The 27,782-nt window shown below is 25.3% G+C and overlaps 1 protein-coding gene across 1 annotated transcript in view; it reads right to left on the bottom strand.

The window, feature by feature from the left end:
- LOC105367624 (uncharacterized) overlaps positions 1-27,782 on the bottom strand; it is a 127,616-nt gene that overhangs the window by 48,852 nt on the left and 50,982 nt on the right. The window contains exons 7-17 of the mRNA XM_011506392.1: positions 27,124-27,479; positions 21,919-22,053; positions 21,202-21,360; positions 19,112-19,285; positions 17,073-17,301; positions 15,990-16,291; positions 15,500-15,724; positions 15,227-15,400; positions 13,863-14,024; positions 13,544-13,786; positions 13,007-13,237 (exon numbers count right to left, since the gene is read on the bottom strand). Coding sequence (XP_011504694.1) covers positions 13,007-13,237; positions 13,544-13,786; positions 13,863-14,024; positions 15,227-15,400; positions 15,500-15,724; positions 15,990-16,291; positions 17,073-17,301; positions 19,112-19,285; positions 21,202-21,360; positions 21,919-22,053; positions 27,124-27,479 — 2,390 coding nt within the window. The remainder of the gene's footprint in view (positions 1-13,006; positions 13,238-13,543; positions 13,787-13,862; positions 14,025-15,226; positions 15,401-15,499; positions 15,725-15,989; positions 16,292-17,072; positions 17,302-19,111; positions 19,286-21,201; positions 21,361-21,918; positions 22,054-27,123; positions 27,480-27,782) is intronic.

Genomic DNA, 27,782 nt, shown 5'->3' with positions numbered 1-27,782 from the left:
ACTACCTCGTTCCTTCCCTCTATTTACTAGTAAATCTAGATATCGATCTAGCAGTTTCTATATCTACATTTGTGACTATTTTATCACGTTCTATAAATATTCTGAAATTATACCCATAAATATTGTTCTATATTCTTCATCTTTTATATTTTTTACTTCCTTCCTTGATATTCGTGGTATTTTCGTTTTCTTCCAAAATGGCTTCAATTACTATTTCTCTGACTTACAATACTATATAAAATATTGATCTTTTATTTTTCTGATTCACACTGAATCTGAAACTATTTATTTAACATAACGGGGTCATTGTTTATAACTATTATATATATATATATATATATATATATATATATATTTACACATTATATAAACAAAACGAATATTCATTAATTCACATAATAATCCATCGAAGTTTATTATAAAATTAAATAAGAAATTAACCGAATGTAACATATGTACATTATAATTCCAGATTTTATAATAATATATTAATATACATTATTTCTAAAATATAATAAGTAATGAGCAAGGTATATTATATTTAGAATCTAATAGTCTAATAGTAGAATAATAAAAAGAATATTATAATAGCATATACTAATTAAAACAGAATACAGTAAATCTACAATACGGTATCATTTAATAAATAATAATTAATGTTAAAATAATTAAGCAAATATGGTATTTAATAAATATTAATTAAAGGCTTTGTATATTAAAAATTAAATTACCATAGAATATTTTTTATTATTAGCAAATATAATTTAATTTATATAATTATATATATTATAATATAGTTATGTAGATACAGGCATAATAATTTATGCGTGAGGTATAGCCTTAAATCTTAAGAACATTCTATAATAATAAAAATATATTCTATATAATTGATTTATATGCGCTAAAATTTTTGTAAACGATTTATATTATATAAAAATCTTAAAAAATCTTAATTAATCTTGCAGTTTCAATGTTTACCCTTTATGACTTTCAATCTAGATTATTAGAAATTTTACTTTGATTCAAATTCTATGTTTTTTATCATGTCATTTTAAATATAATAAACAAAATAAAACAAAAAATTAATATTAATTAATGTTTCTTACTAATATATTTTAAACGTATTATATATACAAATTGGAAATTTAGATATGGACAATCGTTTTTCATTTTAATTAGTAAACGTTTATTTTAATATAATAATTAGTTATAAAAACTTAATAAGTATTTAATTAATATATTATCTGTATCATAAATTATGTGTATATTACATAAAATATTGCTCTTCTAAATTGATCATGGTAGATTTGAAAAAATAATTTTAATAATTGTGATTGATTTGTTTGGCATTGGATTAATGAATGTAATGAAATAATTTAAATCTTTATTCCGCAGTTTCTATGATGTAACTTTTATGAAGATAATAAAATTCACACTTGATTTCAATACTTTATGCCATTGCATATTGAAAAGTTGAATAAAAAAGTATTGAGTGGATTATCGTTAACGAAACCTTAAAATACAAAAGAACAATCCTGAATTTTACGCAATTGTTGAAAACCGTGATCGTCTATTTGGCATTCAACATCGAGGGAAACCAGCGACTAATTCTTTCTCTAACTTTATTCATACATACATATATATGAAAAAATCATTCATATATATATATATATATATTTTTTCAATTAACTTTTCATATTCTTTCAGTTTCTCTACTCATTTATTAATTCTCATTGTATCGGTAAGAATATTATTTTTAAAATTCAAGCGTTTTTTATCGGATACCATTTTAATGCTCATACATTTTTAATAAAAAAATTTCAACACTTTGCAAAGGTTTAGAGACGTATTCACATATTAACGACATATGAAAGTGTATCCTGATATATTTGGGATAAAATATTTTGTGTAAAATATTATCCAAAGAGTAAAATATTATTTAAATTTTTTTATACTTATATTTCATATAATTTAGTAAGATTACTTAATTTATTATATAATATTCATTGGCTATTTATATAAGTTTTAAAAAACATTTTTTTTACAACAAATACATTAAATTATAAAAAATATTTATTGTAAATTTATATGATTTATAATAAATATAGGAAAATTTTTAATTTAATTATTTACAATATTCATTATGTTTTATATTATTTTGAGTATATTTATATATTTAATCAGACAAATCAGAAAATTTTGTATAATACGTATTATATAATAAAAAGTCAATATTTAAACATGTTTGTAGTATTGGATAATTAAATTAAAATTTTAAAGGGATTCCTACAAAAAATTTAATTTCACAAGAAGAACAAATTGTATTTGATTAAAAAGATGCTAATTTTGAACATTGAAAAATCTTTACATCTTGTACATTTAAGATAAAGTTAAAATGAAATTGTATACATCGTTAACACTTTCTTAAGGAACTTTTACTTTTCAAAGTTTTTTGAATGCGGATGAAATAAAAATGTTATAAAATTACATATGAAAGAGACTTGAGTAACATCTCAGTCTATTAATTTAAGTATAATATAATATACTCAGTATATTATTTTAATATATTCAACTGAATATATTAATTACTGATATCAATTCTATTATTTAATTAATTCTAAATTTAACTTATTCTTCTGTACAGCCGTATTGTACTTTTAAAAATATTAATAGAAAGAACTTTAACCTCTACATCATTTTTTCATTACGATCATAAAGTGCAGATGCAGCTACCACAAACCGTTGTTAGTAATCAGAATACACGATTTCATGTATTTGTACAACAGTGTAATAATTTGACGTTCCTTTTTGTAATAATAATTTATTATTACATTATTTTTAATATATAGCGTTGTTGTGTAAATCAGAAAATAATTGCTATAAAGGTAAAAACAAATGAATTTACATGCTATCTAGTAAAATTATAAAACGTAATATTTTTAATATTCGTCAATTTTCCTGATCGCTGATTTTTCCAATAATTTCCAAGATGGTTTAATCTAAAATTAATATAAATATAAAATTGGAAAAATATTTTGTAGTACAATAATATGATTAATAACTTAATAAATTTATTTATATTTTTAATAGATTCAGTATTAAACGGAAATTATAGTATGTCTATATAGTTATATATATATAATTATTTTGAAATTCATGACTTAATTTTAAATAGAAATCCAATATGGTAATTGTCGATTAATCTGATTAAAAGTCTGTTAAAAAATCTGAACTTCGAAGCTCAGACAAATCTCATTTTTATTTAATTTTCAGTCCTTTTGTAGCTTGAGAATTATTTGAAAATCCAATATACGAAGTTGACTATTTCAATAGTTGGTGTTTCCTTATATTTTATTTTCCTTTATTCCTAAATTGAGTACAGCAATCACGTAAGAAATATAAAATCAAAAAATTCAGAGATTTTAATCTCCGGATTTCCGATTAATATTAGGTTATAAGTCGTTGAAAATACAATTTAATTGTTTAAATAATACCTGTTTGTTCAAATCCTGAAAAAGTACATGGAAGTGTGACACAAGTGAATCATTTCGTCGATTTTGTATGTAGGATAGAACACAACAGTATATTATGTTTCTTTATGGACGAAGACGGATAGCTCGTTTTGTGAATTTCAAATGATGTACGAGCGAAATCATACTAGAAAAAATCTGGAAATATTGAATTTTTGTATTTTTCGTTTCACAACTACGGCTGATTTAGTATTTTTCACTTTCACTTGTTTTAGATTCCCATTTACTTCGACTCATAATCTCCGGATTAGATAAAGCTTGTCCGAAGTGGTTTTAATAGCTATATATTTTGAGAATTTTCTCGAAGCTCAGAAATATTTTTGTATACACCATCGCAAATTGGTAATCAATTTTTCACTGTTATGTTAGACTATTTTAAAACGTTTGACAGGTTCGATTTTATATGAATGTATTATGTGAAAATATAAATGTGAATATTGAATTATAAAAATATAATAATAAACTCAATTATATTGCTTTATTAAGTAAAATATGTTTTTCTAGAATTGAAATTTTAATTAATACTTAAAATATTAACAATAGCATTAATTAATAGTAATAAGAATAATTAATGCAATCATATATACATTTCAGGGATGTTAGATTTTATAAATTAAATAAAATTTTTTAAATTTGCAATCGTGTTGTATATATATCTTTTAAAATATTATGAAAGAAATTTTATTTTCAAAAAATTTTAAATGAATCAAATCAACTTCTTTCATATAATTATATCAATTTTTTTAAAGAGTGTTTATTATTAAATGTTTTCTTAATAGTTTTTAATAATGAAGTAAATTATTGTGATTATTTTAATTTCGATACTTATTAATGTTACTATAAAGTATCTCTAAAAGAACGATTGAAAACTGTACAAAAGGAAGATTAATTGATAATTATTACTTACAAATAAATTAGTGGAATTATTATTATATGAAACTATTTAAATATTTTCAATAAATATAGGATATTTCAATTCATTACACTCATTGCAATATACAGTATATATATAATCATACATTATTTAACATTAAAAAAATCAAATAAAATCTATTTTAAAATTTTATTGCGAAATAATGAAGTAAGAATTATCAACTGGCATTTTAAGGTATATAAATAAATAGGTCAGTGATAGTTAAAAAAAGAACAATAAAATCATAAAACTATAATCATTTAATGAAGAATAATATATCATAAATTACAATATTTGATAGTCAAAAAAAGGAGAGTAGTTTAAAGCAATACAGTTTATTCTCAAAATTTGCATATAAGTTAATATGTACTTACCTAAATTTATCCGATATACAATAATTTTTTCGAGGATTGTAATTAATTAAAAATACATAACTTTAAATATAGATATGCATTTTTGTGTCGCGCACGTATCTAACATATTCATTTTCTCATTATATAGTATGTTAAAAAAATAAATAAATAAAGGAAGTTTGTTAGGGCATATTAAGCAATGTATACTATTTGATATGTACAATGATTTTCGTCTTTATTAACGTATACATAGTTTATATATATATATATATATATATATATATATATATATATATATATATATATATATATATATATATATATTATTGTAGCACTGGTAAAACTGACACCATAAGGACATATTGAATATATTTGGTCATAGTGGTTGTAATCAAATTTGATTATCCTTCCGCGATCCATCTCTGGCATTTACAAGTTGTTCTGAAAAGTAAAAGAATTTCAAAGTTAGGTTCATCGTCAAATAAAACACGACAGATTTTGTTTGGTTTTTTTGTCATTCATATTCTTTAATTTTATATTCAAACAGTTCAGAGAAAGAGAAAGTGACTTAAAAGCACAGATTATTTTCGAGTTTTTTTTCGTTTTTTATTTTCACGCTAACAATAGTCATAATAAAAAAAATAGAAAAAAGTTTGTAGGAGGATGAGGCAGCGGGAAACTCTTAAGTTTCGAGGAGCATAGACTCCAAAGCTTAATATATATATATATATTATTATTATATATTATTATATATATATATATATATGTTGAAACTATCTACAAGATTGTTCAAAGTACATAGGCACATGTAAGTATATAATGCTAAAGAGAAGCGAATGCGTAGATTTAGGGTATAGTGAGATATATATAGTAAAGCATATATTAGTATTAATGCTGTGATTATTTGCTTATTAGTATTGCTTGTTAGTAAATATTAAGTCAAATTAAAATATATAAATTTATTTAAATAAATAAATAGCTATATAAATCTATATGTGAGAAGAAATGTTTAATTTTAAACTATAAATCATTTATATGGATATCAGTTTTTTGGATTACTGAAACGTAATTAATAATAAAATTATTGTTATACATAAAAGAAACTTTGACAATTATTAACTATTAATTTTTTTAATTATTATCTTAACAATTTCGAAAATATTTAAAAATTTTAAGCACTTACTTGAATTAAATTTCTATTTAGATTAGATATTAGGGTTAACGCAAATAATGTTATGAATTAAACAAGGAAGTTATATAGAAAATATAAAATAATATATATTAGTTGAGCTGCGATTTTGATAAACTTTCATTTAAAAAAATTATAATATTTGCATAAAATTTATATACCAAATATAATAAAAATTAAAAATTTATCTTTAAGAACTATATGCATTTATAGAAAGCTAATTTAATCATGTGATTTACAATCTTTTTTAATAAATCATATATACTTGATATTTATAATAATTTAAGTAATACTTTAAAGTAATCATATTGCATTAAAATTTTTCTCTCAATACATTATTTTAGAAAATAATTTTAATATTCTTTTGTTAGATTATATTCAGAGCTAAAATGTATCTATCTAGAAGCATAAATGAAAAATAAAAATACAATGAGCGAAATAATAAAGAAAAATTTTCATGGCCGTTTAATTTAAGTTATTTTTTTAAAGATTAAGTAAAAGGATTTATATGTCATAGTAAAAGATTTCATTTTTTATATGTATGCTTAAAAACTATTTTAATGTGTTTGCCTTTGTATTAAAATTTTATGTAACTAAATAATCACTAAAAGTTTATAAGTTGAAGTTTTTTTTTCTATAATTTACTACCTTATTAATAATACCTACCTCTAATGTAAATACTCACAGAATGAATCACATACTTTCATCATTTGCTCTCCCTTATTCTGTTGCATAAATGTTAAAATTCTGCTCATATACTAATTATCACTTCTACCATATAAATTATTTTAAAACCGAAACCATACAATAGTGCTATGATAAAAATAATTTTTTTAATTATCACAATATAAAATAAAACAGTTAGTCTTTATTGGTACATTAGGAATAACGTTTATTTAATTCTTAAAAATTAGATAAAAAATTTCCCATTCATAAAAGTTTTATCCGTTATCTCAACTAAAATTTGCTAACAATTTTAAATACAATCTTTTGTAAATTCCGAAAAGAGAGATAAGAATAAATTAATTTTTTATTTTGTTACCAAAATATATGCAGTACAAATTAAAGAACGAAAGTATATAATTTTTAATATCTATCTTGTTAATTCTGTTTATAGACAAAGTTCAAAATTTACAAATTTTAAGTATCATATTATTCTTTTGAATATTATTCATTTATTCATTGCTTTATATCAATATGTAACACCTATTTTCCCTGTTTATTATTATTTTTGTTTGGTTGCTTCTGAAAACCTAAGAAAAGAACAAAAGTATACAAAGAGAGTGATAATATTGAATACTATATTTTTAAATGAGTATTTGTTACTCATATTATATATATTAAAACGAGTGATTGAATGGATGAAAAGTGAAAATATTTATTATTGTTTCCTTTTTAATTATGAATATTTTCAGATAATAATACTTTAGTATTGATACATTTAAGAAATTTTGCAAACATTTTACGAAAGTTAAATTAGAGACATTCAATTTTATTCAAACATCTTTTATCTGCTTGGTTATATATCTAAAGAAACGTCAAACATCACAAGGTCAAATACAGTAGAATTAATTAATATAAACATATCATAATGAGTAATATATAACAATAAAAAAATTAATATATTAAAAAAATAAAATAAAATAAAATAAAATAACCAAAAAAAACAAAAAAATATATAAATATATATATATATATATATATATATATATATATATATATATATATATAAAGGAGAGTCAATTATAAGTTGATGGATTTTGATAATATGTAAATAAAAATATTTAGAAGATATTTTAAATAATTAAACCAAGGTTTTCATTAAAAAAAAATTTATAAAATAATAATACATTTAAGTTACGAAAATATATTCGTAATACCGCTCAATAATATTACCCGTAAGATTAATGAAGCTTTATTTAAAAAACTATAAAAACTTAAGAAAATTGTCTAACATCATAAATAAAATAGTGACACTGAATAATCGGTTTAAGGTATTTGACCATATTATTTAGTTATTTAGCAAAATAAAATTATAAACGAGAACTATTACATAATTACATAGAAAAATTCTTCGAAATATTGCTGCATCTGCGGATAATTGTAACTAATTGGATACGGTGCACTTTTAATGGCAGTTTATTCTAATTTTAAATCTAGCAAATTACGTGAGTACTTATTATGTAAATCCCCATAGACAAAAAAGTATATATATAGATATATTCCTTATATTTTTACTAAACCAAATACTCTGATTGCTAAAGAAATACGAAGTTATGTGAAGTTTGTTACACGATCGATCGACCAAATCTATTCATTAAGGGAATGCCTAAAGTACGTACTAAAGTAAGAATAATTCGAGGGAAGAAAAAAGCAGTGTTACGTAAGAATTTAAATATATACATTAAGACTAGACGAGGCAGTTTCAGGAGCCTTCATCGAAGTTGCTATAAGCGCAGTAAGATCTCTGGAAAAAACGAAATCTAGCTTCAGCTATAAATATATTACATGTTATATACTTCGATTTTTTACACAAAATAATTGAATTATCTTATGCGAAAATAGCATGTACAAACTCGTCGCTTTCCTTAAGTAGTTCCCGCTGCCCAGACTTCCTCTGCTTCACGAATATAAATAGTGTTGAAATATACAGATGTTCCTTAATGCTAATTCAAAGTTTTAAATAAATATATTATCTGAAATTTTTATAAAAAATTATCACTAAACACGTACAATAATGATTATAAAAATAATCAATAATTGAGAGTTATTGATAAAATATAGACCACATTTTATATATTTATTGATGTGTTTCTATAAGTAATCTGTAAAAAGGTAAATTTTAATTGATAGGAACATTATTCAGCAAGAAGGGTTTTTATGGATGGTAAAAAAGATAATGTAAAGAACAAAGTGTTTGGCGAAGCATTACATTAAAAAATATATAACTTTAAATAAATATTTACTAGTAGTATTAGAATAAATATTTATCTTCATTCCATTCGTTTCTAGCATAGGTATAAGATTAATAAGAGTGTGTGAGTAGGAAGAAGACTGGTGAATCAGGGTTTTAAATAAACAAATAATAATAACGTGTGCGACAACCTATTTATTGTTTTGTGAAAAATACAAATTACTAGGACGTGTTTATTTGATATTTTTATTAAGTATGCATTGCTCAATAAAGTGATTTAGAGAGTCACTGTAAATGTACATGTGTATTTCTATGTAAGCGATAATACGCAAGTGCATCACATTATATTGAAAAGTATTAATTATTTATCAATATATTTGTATCGATCTAGTTTTTATTGATAATTTTACAGTCAATTCCAAACTTTCAAGCCTTTAATATTGATTATAGCAATTACTATAATATGCTTATTAATTTCGATATTTTATTGTTAAAAGGATATTCATAAATTTAAATGTTGACAGTAAAAAATACAATAAATTTATATTACAAAAAAATTATAATATTAATCATTTTAACGCAGATTTACAACTAAAATTTTTATTTGCAACATATACAAGCGAGTGAATGTTATATGGTACATCGAACAATAAAAAAAGTACTCTGAACAACAATCGCTTTATAATAGAAACATGCGTTTTTCTAAAAACTAAACACACTTAACAATATAAATTAGTTATAAGAATACAAAAACAAAAATAATACAAGCATAAATATGAAAAACAGATATGATATATAAAATATGCAGGATGTAATTTGTACAAATAAAAGTAAATGGGATCTTACTGATGACGGTGTATCTATAATTATAAAACCATTCTTCCTGAATTATTTTAAAATTTATTTAATCTTTCCATAATACTTTCATGAAGTTATATTTATTTTTACACTGCTTCATTAACAAATATTAAAAATGTGTAAAATTTGATTCATATGATTTATATTATGTACTTATTAACGAGATTTTTCATTTTAATCATATCTATTTATCTTACGATTTATAATAACCATAGATCTATAATTTTAACACGAATTTTTTTAAAAAATTTATAAATAATATAAAATACTATTAATTAATTAATTAAAAGATATTACCTTATCTATGTCTAAAATTAATTTTTTTAAAACGTTCTTCGATTACTATAATACAATAAACTGTATATTTTTTTTTATTAATTAAAATGTTTAGTCATACGTCTTTTTTCGAAGACGCAATTAATGTCCTGTGCTAGCATGGGTTATTTATTGTAACAATATTATTGAAAAAATAAAATATTAATGATTATAATTTGTCAATCAAAAATTATAGATTATATTAGAATATAATAGCTTAAGTAATTAATTTTAATTATTCATTTCAATACCTTACGATAGATTACTGTAACATCTTATAAATTAATGTTGTAGTTAGTTGGTATAATTTATAATAAATAACTGCAAGATATAATTTTATAAAACAAAAGAGACAATGATAAATAAAGTTTTATTGAAAATTTTTTGAAAATTTTTATGGAAATAATTTAAGCAAAATTTTTATTAACATATATTATTAGTTGAATTATCATTTTGATACGTTACAATAAATTTAGTTACGAAAAATAAAGTGTAATGCCTGAGTCACAATTTATTAAAAAATAATGATATTGAAATATTATATTTAAACCAGTCACATAGAATTAAATTTTTATATAATGTAGGAATACAATGTCAATAAATGACTATAAAGTAAGAAAAATAAATAAAAGTCGTGTTATAATTAAGTGATTTTTTTAAAAATCTGTGAATTATAGAAAGAATAGAATAAGTTATCATTTTATATAATAATTTATATTTAACAGTTATTATTTATTATTTAATTACGTAATATAAATTATATAAAATGAATAATTATTAGTTTAAATTGCAATTATCTTGAAATTCATTGCAGTATATAAGAATTTGTATCCTATTCCATCGTCTATATATATCATTTATAATAATACTGTTTTTATTTTATATAATAATATACCTTTTCAGTTTGAATTGTGCATAAAATGGTATGTTATGAATTTTTTTCAGAAAAAAGTATTTAAATGGTTAGAATAAAATTAATTGCACATGAAAATTTCCAATATTTTCCTAATGGATATTGAAGGGCGCAATAATTGTTAATAGCTTGATCAATCAGATGTTTGGTTTTTGAATAATTTAATATTGATAATATCTTATTTGAAAGATAATTAAGTAAAATTGGCCAAATAGAGGTTAATTATATTCTATATTTTATCTATACTCAAAATGGCTCAAATTTAAATGTATTTGTTTTTAATAAAAGTGAAAAAGAAACGTTGGAGAATCGTTGTCAGGTTTTCTAATATATATTAAAGATGGAAAGTGTAATTCAGTAATTCAACTTTTGCATAAATGCATACTTGAATTTATGATTTATTGAATATGATTTTTAGTTAACTGTATATAGCCAATACGTATATAATTTTTCTATTTTTGAAGAATTTCATACAATCGGTAACAATAAGAATAAATGATGTTATGCTAAAATGTTAGTGATCTCGAATAAATTTATCCAGAATACAAACATTTTCTAAATTAAATTTGCGAAAAAACTCGATCATAGCAATCTGTTCATTGATATTTTCCCATATTTTACAAGATTTAGATGGATTAATATGTTCTGATAAGCAGTGGAAAATAAGTTTATATAGTTCGTATAAGCATTTAAGAAATTCATAATTGTAAAAAATATCATAATTTATTTAACACTAATGGAATAAATATTTTATATTTATATATAAAATAGTAGCAGAAAAAGTAGAAAAAGGTAATAAAACGGGGAATTAAGTTTGACTGCATTTTACTATGTATTAGTATGAAACTTTTGTAATAGCTATTTTTGTTATCGTTATAGTAGTTTATATTTTATTATTGTCCGAAGATACTGATAATCCTTTTAGTAAAATTTTCAATAGAAAAATGAAGAAAATATAAATAGTTACATTATACATATAAACATATTATATATATGCAAGTTATAAGTGCAAACCAAATTTAAATTCATACCACGAAAAGTATAATAAAATTTAGGATTTCATATTCGAATTAAATAACTTGTATTTAGCGTATATTATATTTATTATAGAAAATTGCATGTTAAAAATAAATATTTTTATGTTCATTTCTAAAGCGACACAAGTTATTGAATTGATTTCATTAAAAGTTTTTTTTTAATGCATTATTTATTAAATTCCGTAAAATTGTAAAATCCGTGCATTATTCATTATTTACAATTATTTATTAAATTGAGTATATTGTATTACAGATGATGTATAAGTTTTTGACTAGATTATAAGTACCATAGCTGCAGTATAGTAAGGTCATTATACTATTTAATTTTTCTTAGCAAATATATTTTTCATCTTTAGTATTTCATTAATAATTATGTATCACAGATCATAAATTCTTTATTATTAGATATAAAAAATCATTTTTAATTTGAATTTTTATAATTTTTTTTTAAATATGCATATAGACACATACTCTCCCTATTACTGATTATCGATGTATTACTACTTAATTATCCACCTATATAAATTGATTACATTTATAAATAATTTTACTTGAAACTGATTGTATATTCGTTTTGTCAATAAAAAATATAAATGAAATATTTTAAATTGTAAAATATTTAAGATTTAAATTACGATTTAAGATTAATTATTAATTTAAATTATGTAAGATATTTAAATTATTTTTACTATATTTTTACTATAATCACCTATTCCTATAAGGACAACGTTTCTACAACGTCTAAATTGTATAATTTTAATGTTGTGAAGTAATATAGGGACTTAGAATTAAAATTCAAAAACTTTCTGATTTTACAAGATTATGCTGATGCTGCAAGCCTTCAATCAAGTCCATATGATGTGGCGCATGTATGACATTTATCTTTCGCTCGCGAAAGTATTCAAGCCTCTGTCTATGACTATCCATTATCGGTGTAAGACTCACGTCTTTCTTAAACTCGACTCGATCAATTTGATCGCTCACCTGTGCGATGCTATCAGGGATGGGCAGTGGTTTCGCCACACCAATGCGTACGATACCCTTTGGTGCTCCTTTAAGCGCCTGCACTGCCTGGTCCAGAGTTGCGTTTTCGAGGGCAATGTCATTTACAAAGAGCAGCCGATCACCCGGGATCAACTGTCCATCAACCTGGGCGACGCCGCCCGGTACGAGAGATCTTATTACTATCACAGTCTCGTTGGGGTTCATTGGATCCTGAAAAAATGTTCATTTTCAGGTCGAAAACGATATCTAGGTAGTAATTTACAATTATTTTTTAATTTAACATATTTGTGTGTATTATTAAAAATTTTATTAAAGATCAAATTCTAATATGTCTTATTTGATAAGATTTTCTTTATCAATGTTAGTCTAATATCATTAATAATGTAAAAATTGATAAAGTAACTCAACTACATAGTTTTGAATATAAGTTGATTAAATCCTATTGCTCATTATAATTTTAAACCATATAATAAAAAGTATTTAAAAAAAAAATTTTAAATATATAAATTATATTACCTGATAATCCAAAATGGAGAACCCAAGGCCTCTCTCTCCTTTTACCAATTCGATGATCTGTGGTTCAGAACTCCACATAGCTAGTCCAGTCAATGGTTCTAAGGAGCGAGATTTCATTTTATTTAGACTAGCATCTGTAACTGTCGCTGTCGTTGTAGTTGATGCTAAGGATCCATCTGATTTTGCCTTTACTAAACGATCGGAGGTTGGTAATAAATTTTGAAGAGATCCGCCGAGTATACTCTGAAAGATAAAAATATCGCAATGAAAATTAGATACTACTACACCAAAAGGAATTCTATAAAAGCCATTTACGCACTCTTGTTTGAAAAGCCGCTTGATGCTGGGCAGTGTCTATTGGACAGAGTGGATCTTGAGAAGCAATATTTCTTCCACAAATCATTCGAACGTGAATCGGCAGTTCTTTTAAAACGCTAACCACTTCCATATGGTTAATTCCAAGTAGACGATAACCATTTACCTGGAATATACAGTACATTTCAAATATGTTAAATATATACATATACACATATATATAGTCTATTCTATAAAGTCTATTATAATAAAACATATATGATTTACGATTACTTATCAGTTTTACACTGGTCTGCCAGATATTTTTTAGAGTAAAGACTTTACCGATACTACAATAATTATTTACATGATCTCAAATCATATGTCTTATATTTAAATAAATATAATAAATTTATTAAAATCTATAGATGAACAAATTCAAGTATCCAGTTGATTAATTATTTGTAGATATTTTAGTGGTAAGCCTCGTCAAATTGAAATCATAATTTATTAACAATTTCAGATTCATCCGATTTAGTTTCAACACTTGAAATATTAATAAATTTTGTCATAATTAAAAACATTTATAATATTTAAATAAAAGTTTGGACGGATGAAATACTACCTATTAAATATTGTATAACTCGATCATTAGATACAAGTTATTCGATTCATAGATCTTTAAATTAGGGTATGTCACTATGTATGAGATCGTCATGTTCGAAGAAATGAATATTACTTTAATTCAGTACTATTTTTATATATTGCCTTTATGTATTTAGAATAGGTAAACCGAAGATTTAATATCAAATTTACAGTCGTGGGCAATATTATTTGAAATGAAAAAAATACGAATATTGAAGGCAATAGCTCCGAAAATTATAAAATAAATGAAAAATCATCATCTGTGTGACAGTCATCTGTGTGTAACTGAATTACCAAATATTTTTTTTAACAAAGAATGCTGACTATTATTACTAATTTTTTATTTGAAGCTGGAGAAAATTTTATGTTAGATTTTTTAATTTTTTAATTTTAGACTTGTGTTTTAGACAATGTAAATCACTATTTACCATTCCAACTAGTATTTGGATAATAAATGACCGACGTAACGTAGATTTCCTAATACGAATAACTAATTAAAAGCGAAGCCGAAAAAATAATGTCGATCGTTACCGCAGATCTATAAATGTTCAAATTTTTCTTAGCTCTATTGTGTACCAATTACGCCTCATCTCATAAATAACATTTTATTTTTCTCCCACTTCTTTCTCATGCCCCCTTTTTACTTTCGTCTGTTTAATAGGCGTTCGGACAGACAGGGAATATCTCTGGCATCGCGTCATGGTTAAATTATTGCTCATTTATAATTATTATTGATTTATTTACCTCCAAAAGCTCATCTCCCGATCTCAAAATACCATTTTGCCCAACTGGGCCTTCTGGTAAAATAGAGCGAATGTAATGATGAGGTCGCACTTCTTGCCCATTTTCAACATCTACCGTACCCTCCAAACTAATACCGAGACCACTGCCTTCCGCAAATTTCTTTAATTGAGCCACCTAAAAAATTATAAAATTTCCGACGTCACATAATTTTTAAGAAATTAATGATTTCAAAAACATTTTAAAAATCGTTTTAAAATCCTTTAAAAATTATACCACTATTTCAATGTCTGGGCCAACAATTTTTTGCCACTTGACTTTTATAGCTATTTCAATCTTCGGTGTGAGTTCGGTGGAAGGATCGCTAAGTAGGGCTTCGATATTTGTAATATCATCAAAATTACCCATTAAAACATCTCGATCAATTTCTTGTAAAACTGTGCTGTCAACCGTGGTATGTGATTCGCCTTCCGGTTCTATTTCTATTGTCGTGTCACCGTCCTGCAACAGAAATGATATTATTATTATTATTATTATTATTATTATGATTATTATTATTATATATATGTAATATAGTTATATATAATGTCGTATATAAGTACATAAATAATATTTTGTTGGATTATCGTAATGAAAATTTACTTATTCTGAAATAGACTTTTCACAATCTCGACCATGTATTTTGATTGCACGTTGTAATAATAAATATTTGAAAATGAAAGAGGCTCGATATTTGGGCTAAAAAGTTAAAGTCATTGGTACTTACAGCACTTATGGGAAAGGTGGGTAGACTTGTGATTGAGGGTGAGCTCGGCTGGGGGAGTCTCAGCTCACTGGCGGCGATCGCCTGCTGCAGCTGCTCGTACTTAGGACCCCGTAGGTACCTCTCCAGGCATAATATTACTGTTTGTCCGGTACTTCTCAGGACCTCAACCGCTTCGTGATTCGAGTAGCCCTGCAGCGAGTGGCCATTCACTTCAACAATTCGGTCGTTTATCTGGATTTTCTGACTCAGATCGGCGGCACTTCCCTCACTTATGCTTTTCACGAAAATTCCCGATAGCTCCTCTATAATCACCAAATATCCAATGCAATTCAATCGCTGCATCGTTAAGTCTTATTTGTTATTTTCTCCCTTGGCTGTCGGGACTCGGAGTATCCAATACGTAAATAAATCAAGTTATTTATTATTTTTATGTTATTCTAGATTTGCATTCAAACACTTATTAAATTGATATTTATTCTTAATAATTTGTTAGTAAACAATACAATTAATCGCAGTAAAGCAATAGTTTTGATATTTAAATGATATCACATTCAATGGTAACACATTCTATAAATATGAAATTATTGTTAATTAGAGGATATTGTAAATAATTACTATACCTTTTGAAAATGTATGTACGATTATCTATATATTCTCTCTTATTGATACTCCTTTAAATGATAAAAATATATCTAAATTCTTGCTATTTAATGAAACTTATTTTTATTCCATAATTAGTTTGATTTTAGATTTAAGATAAAATAGTTCAGAATAGTAATACTACTGGCCAATAGAAGTATTTCTCAACATCGACAGGAATTTTTAATTAATTTTTACCAACATAAACTCAAGCTCAATTTAATAAATTAATTTACATGCATCACCTAGTTAAAAAAATCTACACTTATTTAGTTTTCAGTAAACTGAGAATAAACTGACAGGAAATAAAGTTCATTTAATTACACACATGTTCTCGATAAAACTTTCTATTATAAATTGTAATCTTGTCACTATATCGAATATACAAAACGATTTGTAAACATTTTGATTCACAAATTTGTCAAAGCCATTAACGTGACTCACCTTTCTCACAGACATAGCCGGCGATTGTAATACCGAGGCCACAGCTGTCTTTCTTCAGCTCGACAGTGAATCGCTCCATTTCTGGTAGGGCATTGACGTCAATGACGGTTTCCATCGACAGAACAGGCAGCTCGCCGATCGGCAGGGTACCCGGAATCGATGGAGTGATAATCGGCGCGGAGACCAACAGGGGACTACGCGCGACGTCAAGGATGAGGCTCGTGCGACCCTAGGCGAGGACAGAGGACAATTGGTGGATTTGATAATAGGGACTCGGACAGAGTTAGACAATAAGTAAGGAATTGCAAATCCAATTTTGTGGGTTGCAAATCTAAGAGCTTCGGAAGCTCTTTAAATCTTTTCGAAAATTGATTTTCCACTTATGTTCTGCATTCGGAAATTACTTTCAAAGAGTTCTCGTCGTCGCAAATTATTGGCCTCGAGTTATAATGTTAAAGTTAATAATAATGAATTTCACGCAGCAAATTAGTTTTGCGATTTAAATTCTAAATCTATATAATAAGATTATTAGTATTTCTGGGTTATGTATCGATTATAATAGATGTTAATGGCTGCAGTTATTATTAAAAAAGAATCCGACTAATCTATTAATTTTTATTTATAATAATAGCGCTAAAAATTTAACTAAAAGTGTGTTTATTTCAACAATGCAATAGAAAATATTTTATTCTAAATTTTAAATGTAATTAAAAATTACACTATCAAAATGTATTGATAAACACTTACGAGCGGTAGCTTTAATTTTCACAGTTTTAAACTCAAATATTTTATGTCTAACTTCTAACACATTTTAAAGTTTTCATCTCACGTAATGATCTATTTTGAATTTTAGTACTATTATCATTCGAAATTAACCCCATATTTAATTCTTAACGGTAAACTATATCAGTTTATACGGCATTTTCAAAATTTTATGTTCAATAAACAAGCACATACCTATATATTATTTATATAAAACTAATTTTAAATATATTACCTAGAATTTTAAATATTTACACTAAGAAATTTTTAAAACAATTAAGGCAATTATTATAAAATTATTAATATTTCCACGAAACGATATACGGATGTTATTATTTACGTACATCCGAATGCTTACACGTGCGTCGATAATTCTTCAAGTTATATGTCAGTATTTTATGAATTTATGAGATAGTATTGATAATGAAAAGAATTTAAGTTCTATTATTTATACAGTCATTTATTATAAATGTAACTACTTGACAACAAATATTACTATTATAATAAAAAACAACGTCTTTATTTTAATATAATTATCTTTATAATTATAACTCTAGTACTTCCATAATTTATCGTACTATTATTTCACTTAAGTATTATATTATCTCTATATCTAGTAGGCTCTATCTACTCAAAATAAGTAAATTAAAAGTATAGTAGAAATACGTGCAACGCAGATTATTATGTACAAGATTAAATTTTAGTGTCTATAACGCTTATTTGACCCATTTTTTCACAATTATAGAAAGAAAATTTAAGTAACAATAAATAGTTTATAATAATATTGTTTGTTGCTTTTCAAAAAGAGTCGAATATATTTAGTTTATTAGATTCGATACTATAAAATGAATCGTTGAATATTGTTACAGCAATTAAACAATAATTTCCTTTTATTTAATATCCGCGAAGCAAACTTTTGTGACTGATAATTCGCAGAAAAATAAAACTTTCTTTTTCACAACAAGTAAAAAAACTCTAGAGAATATGAATTTTTCACGAAAAAGGGATTTCAACCGGGCCAAATAATAGATAGGAAATTACAATTTCATAGGAGCAATTCAGGGTATGTGAATTATTAATCTGCAATTGAATTTGGAGGATGCTCACAGTCTGCATAAAAGCATCTCTTTAAATTCAAGCAAGGCTTCAATGTGGTTTCCGAATGATGGAATAAAGAATAATGGCGTCCCGCTGTTCGGCATAAAGAGCGAGCAAATAGAGGGGGAAAGACATGATTGTGCGTGCAAGCGCGAAATTGTCGCCGCACGAATACTAACGTGGATGTCCAATTCGGAGTTCGGTCCATAAACGGTGCCATTATCGTAGGTCGTGTCCCCTTGGCCGCGTCGGAGGTTGTGGGCATCGACGCCACTGCGCAGCAGGTGTCTATCGAGCTCGTCTGGATCACCGAGGATCTTCGTAGGTACAATTGGAGCGTGACTGCCCAGGGCCTGAGAGATGGACGTGGCATTCGGCCGCGAAAAAAATTATGATTAATCGAGTATGTTGACGCTGGCGGCTAGCCGGTTTAATACGGAAGCAGCGCTACTTCCCACTGTCGCCCGTATAATTAATCTCTTATCAATTTTTTCAAACAGCTTTGAGTTATTTTGATTGATGTGTAGAAGACTAATCTTTCATTTTAGCTGCTCTTTACTTACTCTTATACATGTTCTATTTTAGCGACATTATGTATTTTTAAAACAAGTATTTTATTATTGAATTATTACTATAGAATTATTCTGCTGCTATATTTTCTAAATTTACTTAAGTTCGAGACGTAAAAATATGTCGTTTTTTATTATCAAATGCATTTTAAGGGAGGCAATGTACAATTTGTGCTAATTTAGTTCTGTGTAAATATATTCTATACTACACGAATAACAATTAATGTTTCACTATTAAAGGCAATTTTTCACCTAAATATGTATTTAGTTAGTTATATAAGAAAGCACATACCGTATATATATAGCATTTGTAACAATATCGCAAAAAATATAAAAAAAAAAAACTGCGGGTGAAATAAAATAAAGTATTGCTATGATATGCGAAGCGCTTTATTCTGGATGTGACTGCAAGTTTATAATATTTATCAGAATAAAGAATGCACAAGATGTTGCCTAGTATTGAATGTCTTCATAAAATTGTGGTGGCAAGGAAAATGAAAATGAACATACTTTATTTACTCAAAAAAAAGAGAAAAAGAAAAAAGAAATAAAGTATAAATAATGTTTTATTACACAAATATTTTAATACTTTCATTATTTACTACATTAAATCTTCAGTTTTTTTTTCTCAATATAACATTCTTAAAATTTCTTTACTTTGAAATCAGATGCTCATTTAAATTTACTTAAATTTACTGAAAATATAGATACAAATAAAATAATAAATTTCATAAACTAGAAGTATATGTTTGTGAAGTATAATAATATCTTTGTAATAATTATTATAGAGTTAGTAATTACGTTATATTTATTTTAAAGAGTATATAATTAATATTACATATTTATATATATATATATATATATATATATATATATATATATATATATATATATATATATATTATGTAATAATGTTACATAATTAATCAAAGTAATTACAAAATGAATGTAATTCTACACGTAACTACACTCGGTAAGGTGTTCATATGCAGTCTTTTTCCTATTCGGTCATATAATATTTTTGCTACATTCCATGTATGTTTACACGATAAAAATTGTGTAAATTTCTACTAATTAATTTAGCTTGAATTTAAATAGAAATTTATTTGTGTCACAATTGTATATTAATACCATAGCACAGTTCTGGTATAAAAAATATTTTCATCGATTTTATTACTTGCCCAATTAAATTAATAATAAAATATTCAAATCAAATTTTAAATTCAATAAATGTTTTAAATATTAGTTCTCTTACATTTAATAATATTGATTGTATGAGATATTATTAGTGTTTATTAATTTTAGTGAAAGGAATTTATTAATAATGTGGCTAAAGTCAATGTTTTTTTTTTTGATACGTATGAATGTATTGAGTTTTTAACTTCAATATTCTACTTGTCTAGAAAATTAATATTTTGATGGTTTAAGCTCTAAACATCGTAAAAATATGGTTTATTATGTTATACAAAATGCCGTATAAAAATTATTAACGACCACTAATAGAAACTGGTTTGTCAATAGAAAGTAAATCAAAGTTTAGGGACAGAAAGAGTGACCTGGTTAACCTAGAGAAGACATACATAAAAGTATACGAAGAATTGCAAATTTATGCATCATATTTTTGAGGAATTGATCGTCAGATGCAATCATCGGTAATTAAAAAAATAAATGTCAACAGAAGGATAGAATGGGCCGCCTACCTGGTAATCAGGGGAGGTGGGCTCGATGGGTCGGGCGACGACGAGGCGCACGTGAGTTCCCGATTGACGCAGCACAGCTGCAACTTGCTCGCTTCCCATTCCTCGGAGGTTAACATCCCCGATTTGCAATATGTGATCTCCGCTTTGCAATCGATTGTCCTGGAAAATAAATAAATCCAGGCACCGATGAATAACCAGCCATAAAAATCTCCTAAAGAAGGATAGCGTACCATATTGATTTTGATAAATAACGGACCTTTTGGCCGTCAACCGGTTTTGCCAACAATATGGAATTATTAGTGTTTTTGGGAAACGAGTGAAATGGACATTAAAAAATTTTTTTTTCAGATAATAAGTAATATAAGTGATATATTCCTATTCATTAATTATAACAATAAATCGTTTAAATTAAGTATTAAATTTTTGTAGGTTACTTATTTCAATTAATAATATTAACTTTTATATGTCAACTTTTACATGTCTCTTTTGATTATGTTTTTAATTAAGAACATACTTGTAATAATTTAAAACAATTTTCCAAATTAAAAATGACTGTTTTTATTAAATACTATTTTTATTAGAATTCAGTTATTTCATTTAGTCAAGATTATTAGCTTTAGAATAATTAGGTTCTCAATAAAAAAAAATAAATAAAAAAATGACTTTTAAATATAGTGATCAGCACTTTAGTAATGAAATACTCAGCTATGGACTTACGCGATCGGCGACTCCACCGGGAAGTATCGTTTTAACGACGACGCCAGTACTTCGTCCACCAATGATACCAAAACCAAGACCACTGCCATCATTGATAAGGTTGATTACTTCTACTTGCGCCCATTCAGTATTTAGCTAAACATGAACAATGAAAATAACTAGGTGACTTAAATAACTCGAATTTATAATAAATTTATTTAGAGAAAAAAATATAAATTGATATTGATGGTTGAGAATATACATTTAATTACAAGGACAATTATAAGCATATTCAACAAAAAAAAAAAAGAAGGAATTCTGTAAGCTATGGTATAGAGAACGTTTTGTAATAGTTAGTCCAGTCTTTCATTCAACGAAAAAAATTATATTTAAGCTTATAAACAATTATTTTTATCATTTAATAAATATAATAAATGTAAGCTTATAACACCTACTTATTCTAATATTTTCTCAGAATTTAATTACGAAAAGAAGAATTTTCTTGATTATTTGGATAGCTGCCAAAAATATAACGTGATATATATAAATGAATAGTTTAAAATTATAATATAGTTTCATATTTATTTTAATTTCGATTTTAATGAATTTTTCGATAATTTATTGGATATTTAGTTTTATAAAAGAAAAAATATATTTTTATTTATCTTAAAAAACGGTACTTCAAGTTTCTGCTAAAAGTTAAGTTCCTTTTCACAAAAGTTGTTGGATTAGAATATCTAACGAGTCATTAAAATAGAATGACTATAAGTACAGAAATTCTATCTTGCTTTAAATTTCAATTCTCTATCAAAAATAGGAACTTTGATTTCAAAGTAAATTTATCTATTTTTCTAATTTGATATATTAATAGTAATTATTATTTAAAAATAAATAAATGATTAATTTAGTATTACTATACAATACTGATTACTATTACAATACTGATTAAGTAGCATACTCCAACTAGTAAATTAAATAATTAAAAGTGTTAGAAATTTATTCCTAGTTTTTATCATATGAAATCGGATAATATTTTTAGAATTAAAATTATTATTACATAAATATTGCTACTAATACTTAATACAATATTTAATTGTATATATAAAGCTTATAATATTATTCTTCATTTTAGTGATAAATTAATATATAAAATTTTATTGTCTGAATAATAAAAAATAATTCACTAAGTATCATATTTATGAAAAACGATAAACATAGATATGCATACACATGCATCTAGTAATGTTGGAGATCAGAATTATGTAAAGTAACTGCAATATACTTTTATGAATAATGAAAGTCTTTTCATTCACTTTGATTTTCATTGAGAAATTGTTCGTCATCATAAGATGCCAATGGAGCACATAACATAGGCGGAAATACAATTTGCTACATAACAGTTTTAAAATGTGCAAAAAAATGTACTGTACTTGAATGCATCCAATATACTAACGATTCGACAATAAACGTCGTCATTAAAGTCAATGCATGAGATTACGGGGGCGAAGTGCTAGGGCTCGGAGTCAGAATAGTACGCAAAGAGGATGAGAGGGAGCCGGCGCAAGAGAGTGTGTGTGTGAGTGAGGAGGAACATTGGACTTGCGCCAAGCTTACAACATCCTATAAATGCGCGAATGAGATAGTAAAAAAGGTCTGGCAAAAGGGCGACTCACTGTAACAGGACGAGTATTATCTGTTGGGACCCAACGGTACTGTGTAATTGATGCGAAGGTACGTACATCTATGTTTGCATAAGCTGACATAAGCTAGACAGATAGTTAAATGCCTACGCTATCGATCATAACTCTTTTATTATGATATATTATGAGAAATCCTATTGTACACATTCACAATTTCTATGTTAGTTGTGATATTTCATATAAATATTTGAATTACAATGATTTTCTAAATAATAAATTATAATAAACAATAAGAAACATAATAAATGAGAAATTTAATAAACCACTGCAATAAATTAATTGAAATTTTCATAATTTCTGAAAGTTGTAAAAAAAAAGACTAGTCAAAGCTTTTAATTGAAAGGAAAAAAGACTTCTTCTCATTGCCAGTTTAGCCCTTCTGACTTATTAGGAATCCACAATAGCACATAGGGATTTTGTTATACATATAAGATAATCACGAAGAGATAGAAAGAGAAATATTTAAGCTATTTAAAAAATTCGCTGTTACTAAATTAAATGTCATTAAATTACAGTTGAGATATTTGATCACTAAACACAATAATTATAAAATAATATCACTTTTTTAAACGTAATAGGATTTTATATAAAAATAAAAATTATTATTTTTAGGAATTAATGAAGCTTTTATGTTAGTAATTTTAAGCTTTGTTTTATAAGTATTTTATAAAAAATTAAAAATTTTAAGATAAAGAAAACTGGTAACGTAAATTTATCTGTAAACGTTGATTTTCAATCACTAATATTAGGATTTCATTGTAAAAAAATTATATTTTCAAATAAAACATTGACTTCATTCCAAATAAATTTTTTGACTGGTTATGTTAATAACTAAAAAATTCATTATTGATGCGAATGTAATTATTGTAACTGAAAATCGATCTCGGATACTTTTTATGTATACTCTAATATTTTTTCAATTCTAATTTATTCGTCACTAAAATTTAATCAAGTACTCTATATTTAAAATTTTTGGGATAAAATATTTTTTATCGAGATTTTTTTTTAATTTGTAAACATTAATTAAGAAAAGAATGTTTATTTTACATTTTAATATTTTAACGACCTAATTTAAGTATTTAATATTATACAATAATGTACTTTGAAATTCTATACGCGAAGTTCATTTATACTATAAAATAAGTATTTTTCAGAATAAAATAAGTTTAATTAATGATAAATAGGAAAGAAACAAAAGGCGATGAAGCAGATTTTCATTTTCGTTTCGATTAAATATTATTTTAAAACTTTCAGTTGAAAAATATTATGAAACCTTATTTAAAAATTGTTACATGATTTACGTTGATGCAATTTACGTTAACAATGTTCTATATTTATATATTTATTATACTTTTATGATAATTTAAGGTTTATTTTGAAATTACTTAAAAAATAGAAGTATGATATGAACTTATCAATATGAGTAATATAATATATTGAACCATGTTAGTTAGTAAAAAATAATGAGTACATAATATTCATGAAAATATTACATTATTATGTGTTGATCAAATTATATTGTATTTCTGTTTATCAGTTAAATTATAAAACAATATTAGGATCTATAATGAAATAGCATGGAAACAATTTACAGTTAGAAGTAAATTTATAAATGATTAATGATGTAATAAGAATCATTGAAATTAAAATTTACTTATTAATTGTGCATTAATACTAAAATTATGTATTGATTGCCTTATATAAATTAGAGTTATTTTTAATTTGTCTTTTAAAAATAATGTATTTATAATTTTGGTCTACAGTACTAATATTTATCTTTTTAATTACCGATTTCTACATTATTCGAGATTGTTCAAAATGATACATTTAATTTGATATATTTATTATTGATAATAAACTGAAAATATATTATTACTATAATTATATACTTTAATATGATATATCTGCATATTTATAATATTTTTTGCTGATTGTAAATTTATTAATGATGCAATTATGAAATTATCGATAATGAATACATTAATTTTATTAAGTAATCCATTAATTAATTTTGCTTTAGAATAAAATACATTACTTTGTAAGAATATTTTATTTTAATTAATATTGAAATAACGACAAAGATGTATAGTAATTAAAAATGATTGTTCATTTATTTAGAATAGCAGTATTCATATTTAGAGGTTATGTTAGATTTATCATTAGTGCTCACTCCCGACTTTTTCCTTTTCTATTCTGAGTTGCTGGAAAAAATTTGCCTTCCGCATTCATGTAAAATCTTTTGTTGTATGCATTGAGATCAAGAATTGACAATGTTTTTTGCTTTTTTCATGGGTAGTATAAAAGATCTGGAGTTGGTTAAAAGAGTTATTTGAAGCGTCAACAATGCCTCGTTATCACGAGAGAATAGAAAGTGGGGGATTTGGCCGTTTGCCGTTTGCTCTCTAAATGCATCGGAGTCGAATTTTGACTCTTTCCGTTACAATCTATATTTACTAAGTATAATTTTTTTCTTATTTGGCAACATATGTAGGGGCATCTTTCACTAGATCATAAAATACCTATCATTTGTAGTATTGTATCACGTTAACGCATACGTGGCACGCTTATTTGAAGGTAAATAGAATAATAATTTTAAACAAGGTGTCTTTAAATCGAACTAAACCAGCAAATATTTAAGATTTAATTTAATATTTTAATGATGGATGATTAATATACGGTGTTAGAATTTACTTCATATAAATACACATAAAGCTGTTAATATGCAGGAAGGATAAATATATATAAAAACTGTATTAAACATTGCTTCTTTAAAAATCACTTTTATACTAGATATATAAAACTTTTTCAGTTTTAGAAACTAAATTTGAATCATTCAATTGTTTTATTTTTCCAAATTTGTTGTATAAAGTAATATTTAATGTATTTCTATATCAAGTTCTTTATTATTATGAGCGATAATTTGAGAGAAAGTAAAGAAATGTTAAATTTAAATAGTATAATGTGATTTAAAATTAGAGAATAGCCCGTTATTCTTTTAAAACATACTTCAATATAGTATTTGACTAATTTTTAAAGTATTTAAAAACTTTAAATGAAGGAAGCTTTATAGATAGACAATTATGTAAATTATAAATTCATTATTTAAATATAGTTTTTATTTACATTTTAATAAGAATTTGCATCAGATAAAAAGTTGTTAATCTTGGATGAAATAGACCTCGAAATTAATATTTTTTTAAAGTTAAAAATGCTATATAGAACTTATACATAAATACCATTTAAGCTTTAAAACATTTATATTTTCATGGTAGAAGGACAAATGAGAAACTTGTAAGCAATTTTTATCGCTTTTTAAATAAAGCATTAACATTTTCCATTATTTCAGAAATCATGCTTACAATTTATGCAAATATCATTTTTTAATAAAAGCGTTCATAACTGTCGGATCATATGCTCATTTGTATTCGGATTACTGAATCATTCTGCATCTCTCTATGCTTACGACGTCATTTTCCAAAATTCCATCTTCAATCGCTTTGATTGATTAGCCTCACATGTAACTCACCACCATGTCACCACCTTTGGATGCGTCGCTAACAGCGGAGTTGCTCCTTTCGATGAGACCCCCGGGAATCTGTCCCTGGCCAATGGTCGTCGATTGTGCCGCTGTTGCAGGTGCCGTTGGTGGTGCCGCCGCTGCGACGACGTTAGCCGCTGGAATAGTACTAGCCCCCAATTGGGGAACGGGAGGTTTGCTCCCAACTGAGATTGCGAGGACTTCCTTATCGGGGCTAATGTTGCCGGGTTGAACAACTGCTGCCGCTGCTGCTGCTGCTGATCCGCCTCCACCTCCACCCGCTGCCGCTGCACTTGCACCAAGTACCCCGGACAACTCATCCGTCGACAGAGTATTCCCAATATCTGTTAACAAACATTTCGATTATGTTAAAATTATTACTCGAGTACTTGTCGGTTTTGTCGATAATTCAAGAATAAATGTATACGGGAGGGTACGAAATTATGTGCATTATATTTACGTCGTTTACTGGGAGTTTCCACCATCGAGTCATTTATGAAAGAGCTGGCTTATGCGATCGTAAGGTTCTCTATAAATATCGGATAATAAATATTCGAGAATTTTTGACGAAGCAAAGAAAATGAACGAAATCAGAAATTGGAAAAGGAAATAAGTATTAAAATAAGGTCGGAAATAGATTTGTACAC

Source organism: Ceratosolen solmsi, unplaced genomic scaffold (assembly GCF_000503995.2).
Source record: "Ceratosolen solmsi marchali unplaced genomic scaffold, CerSol_1.0 scaffold7, whole genome shotgun sequence".
In the NCBI taxonomy this organism is placed as follows: Eukaryota; Metazoa; Arthropoda; class Insecta; order Hymenoptera; family Agaonidae; genus Ceratosolen; species Ceratosolen solmsi.
The sequence above is the reverse complement of the archived record's forward strand: the minus strand, read 5'-3'. Positions and strand labels throughout refer to the sequence as shown.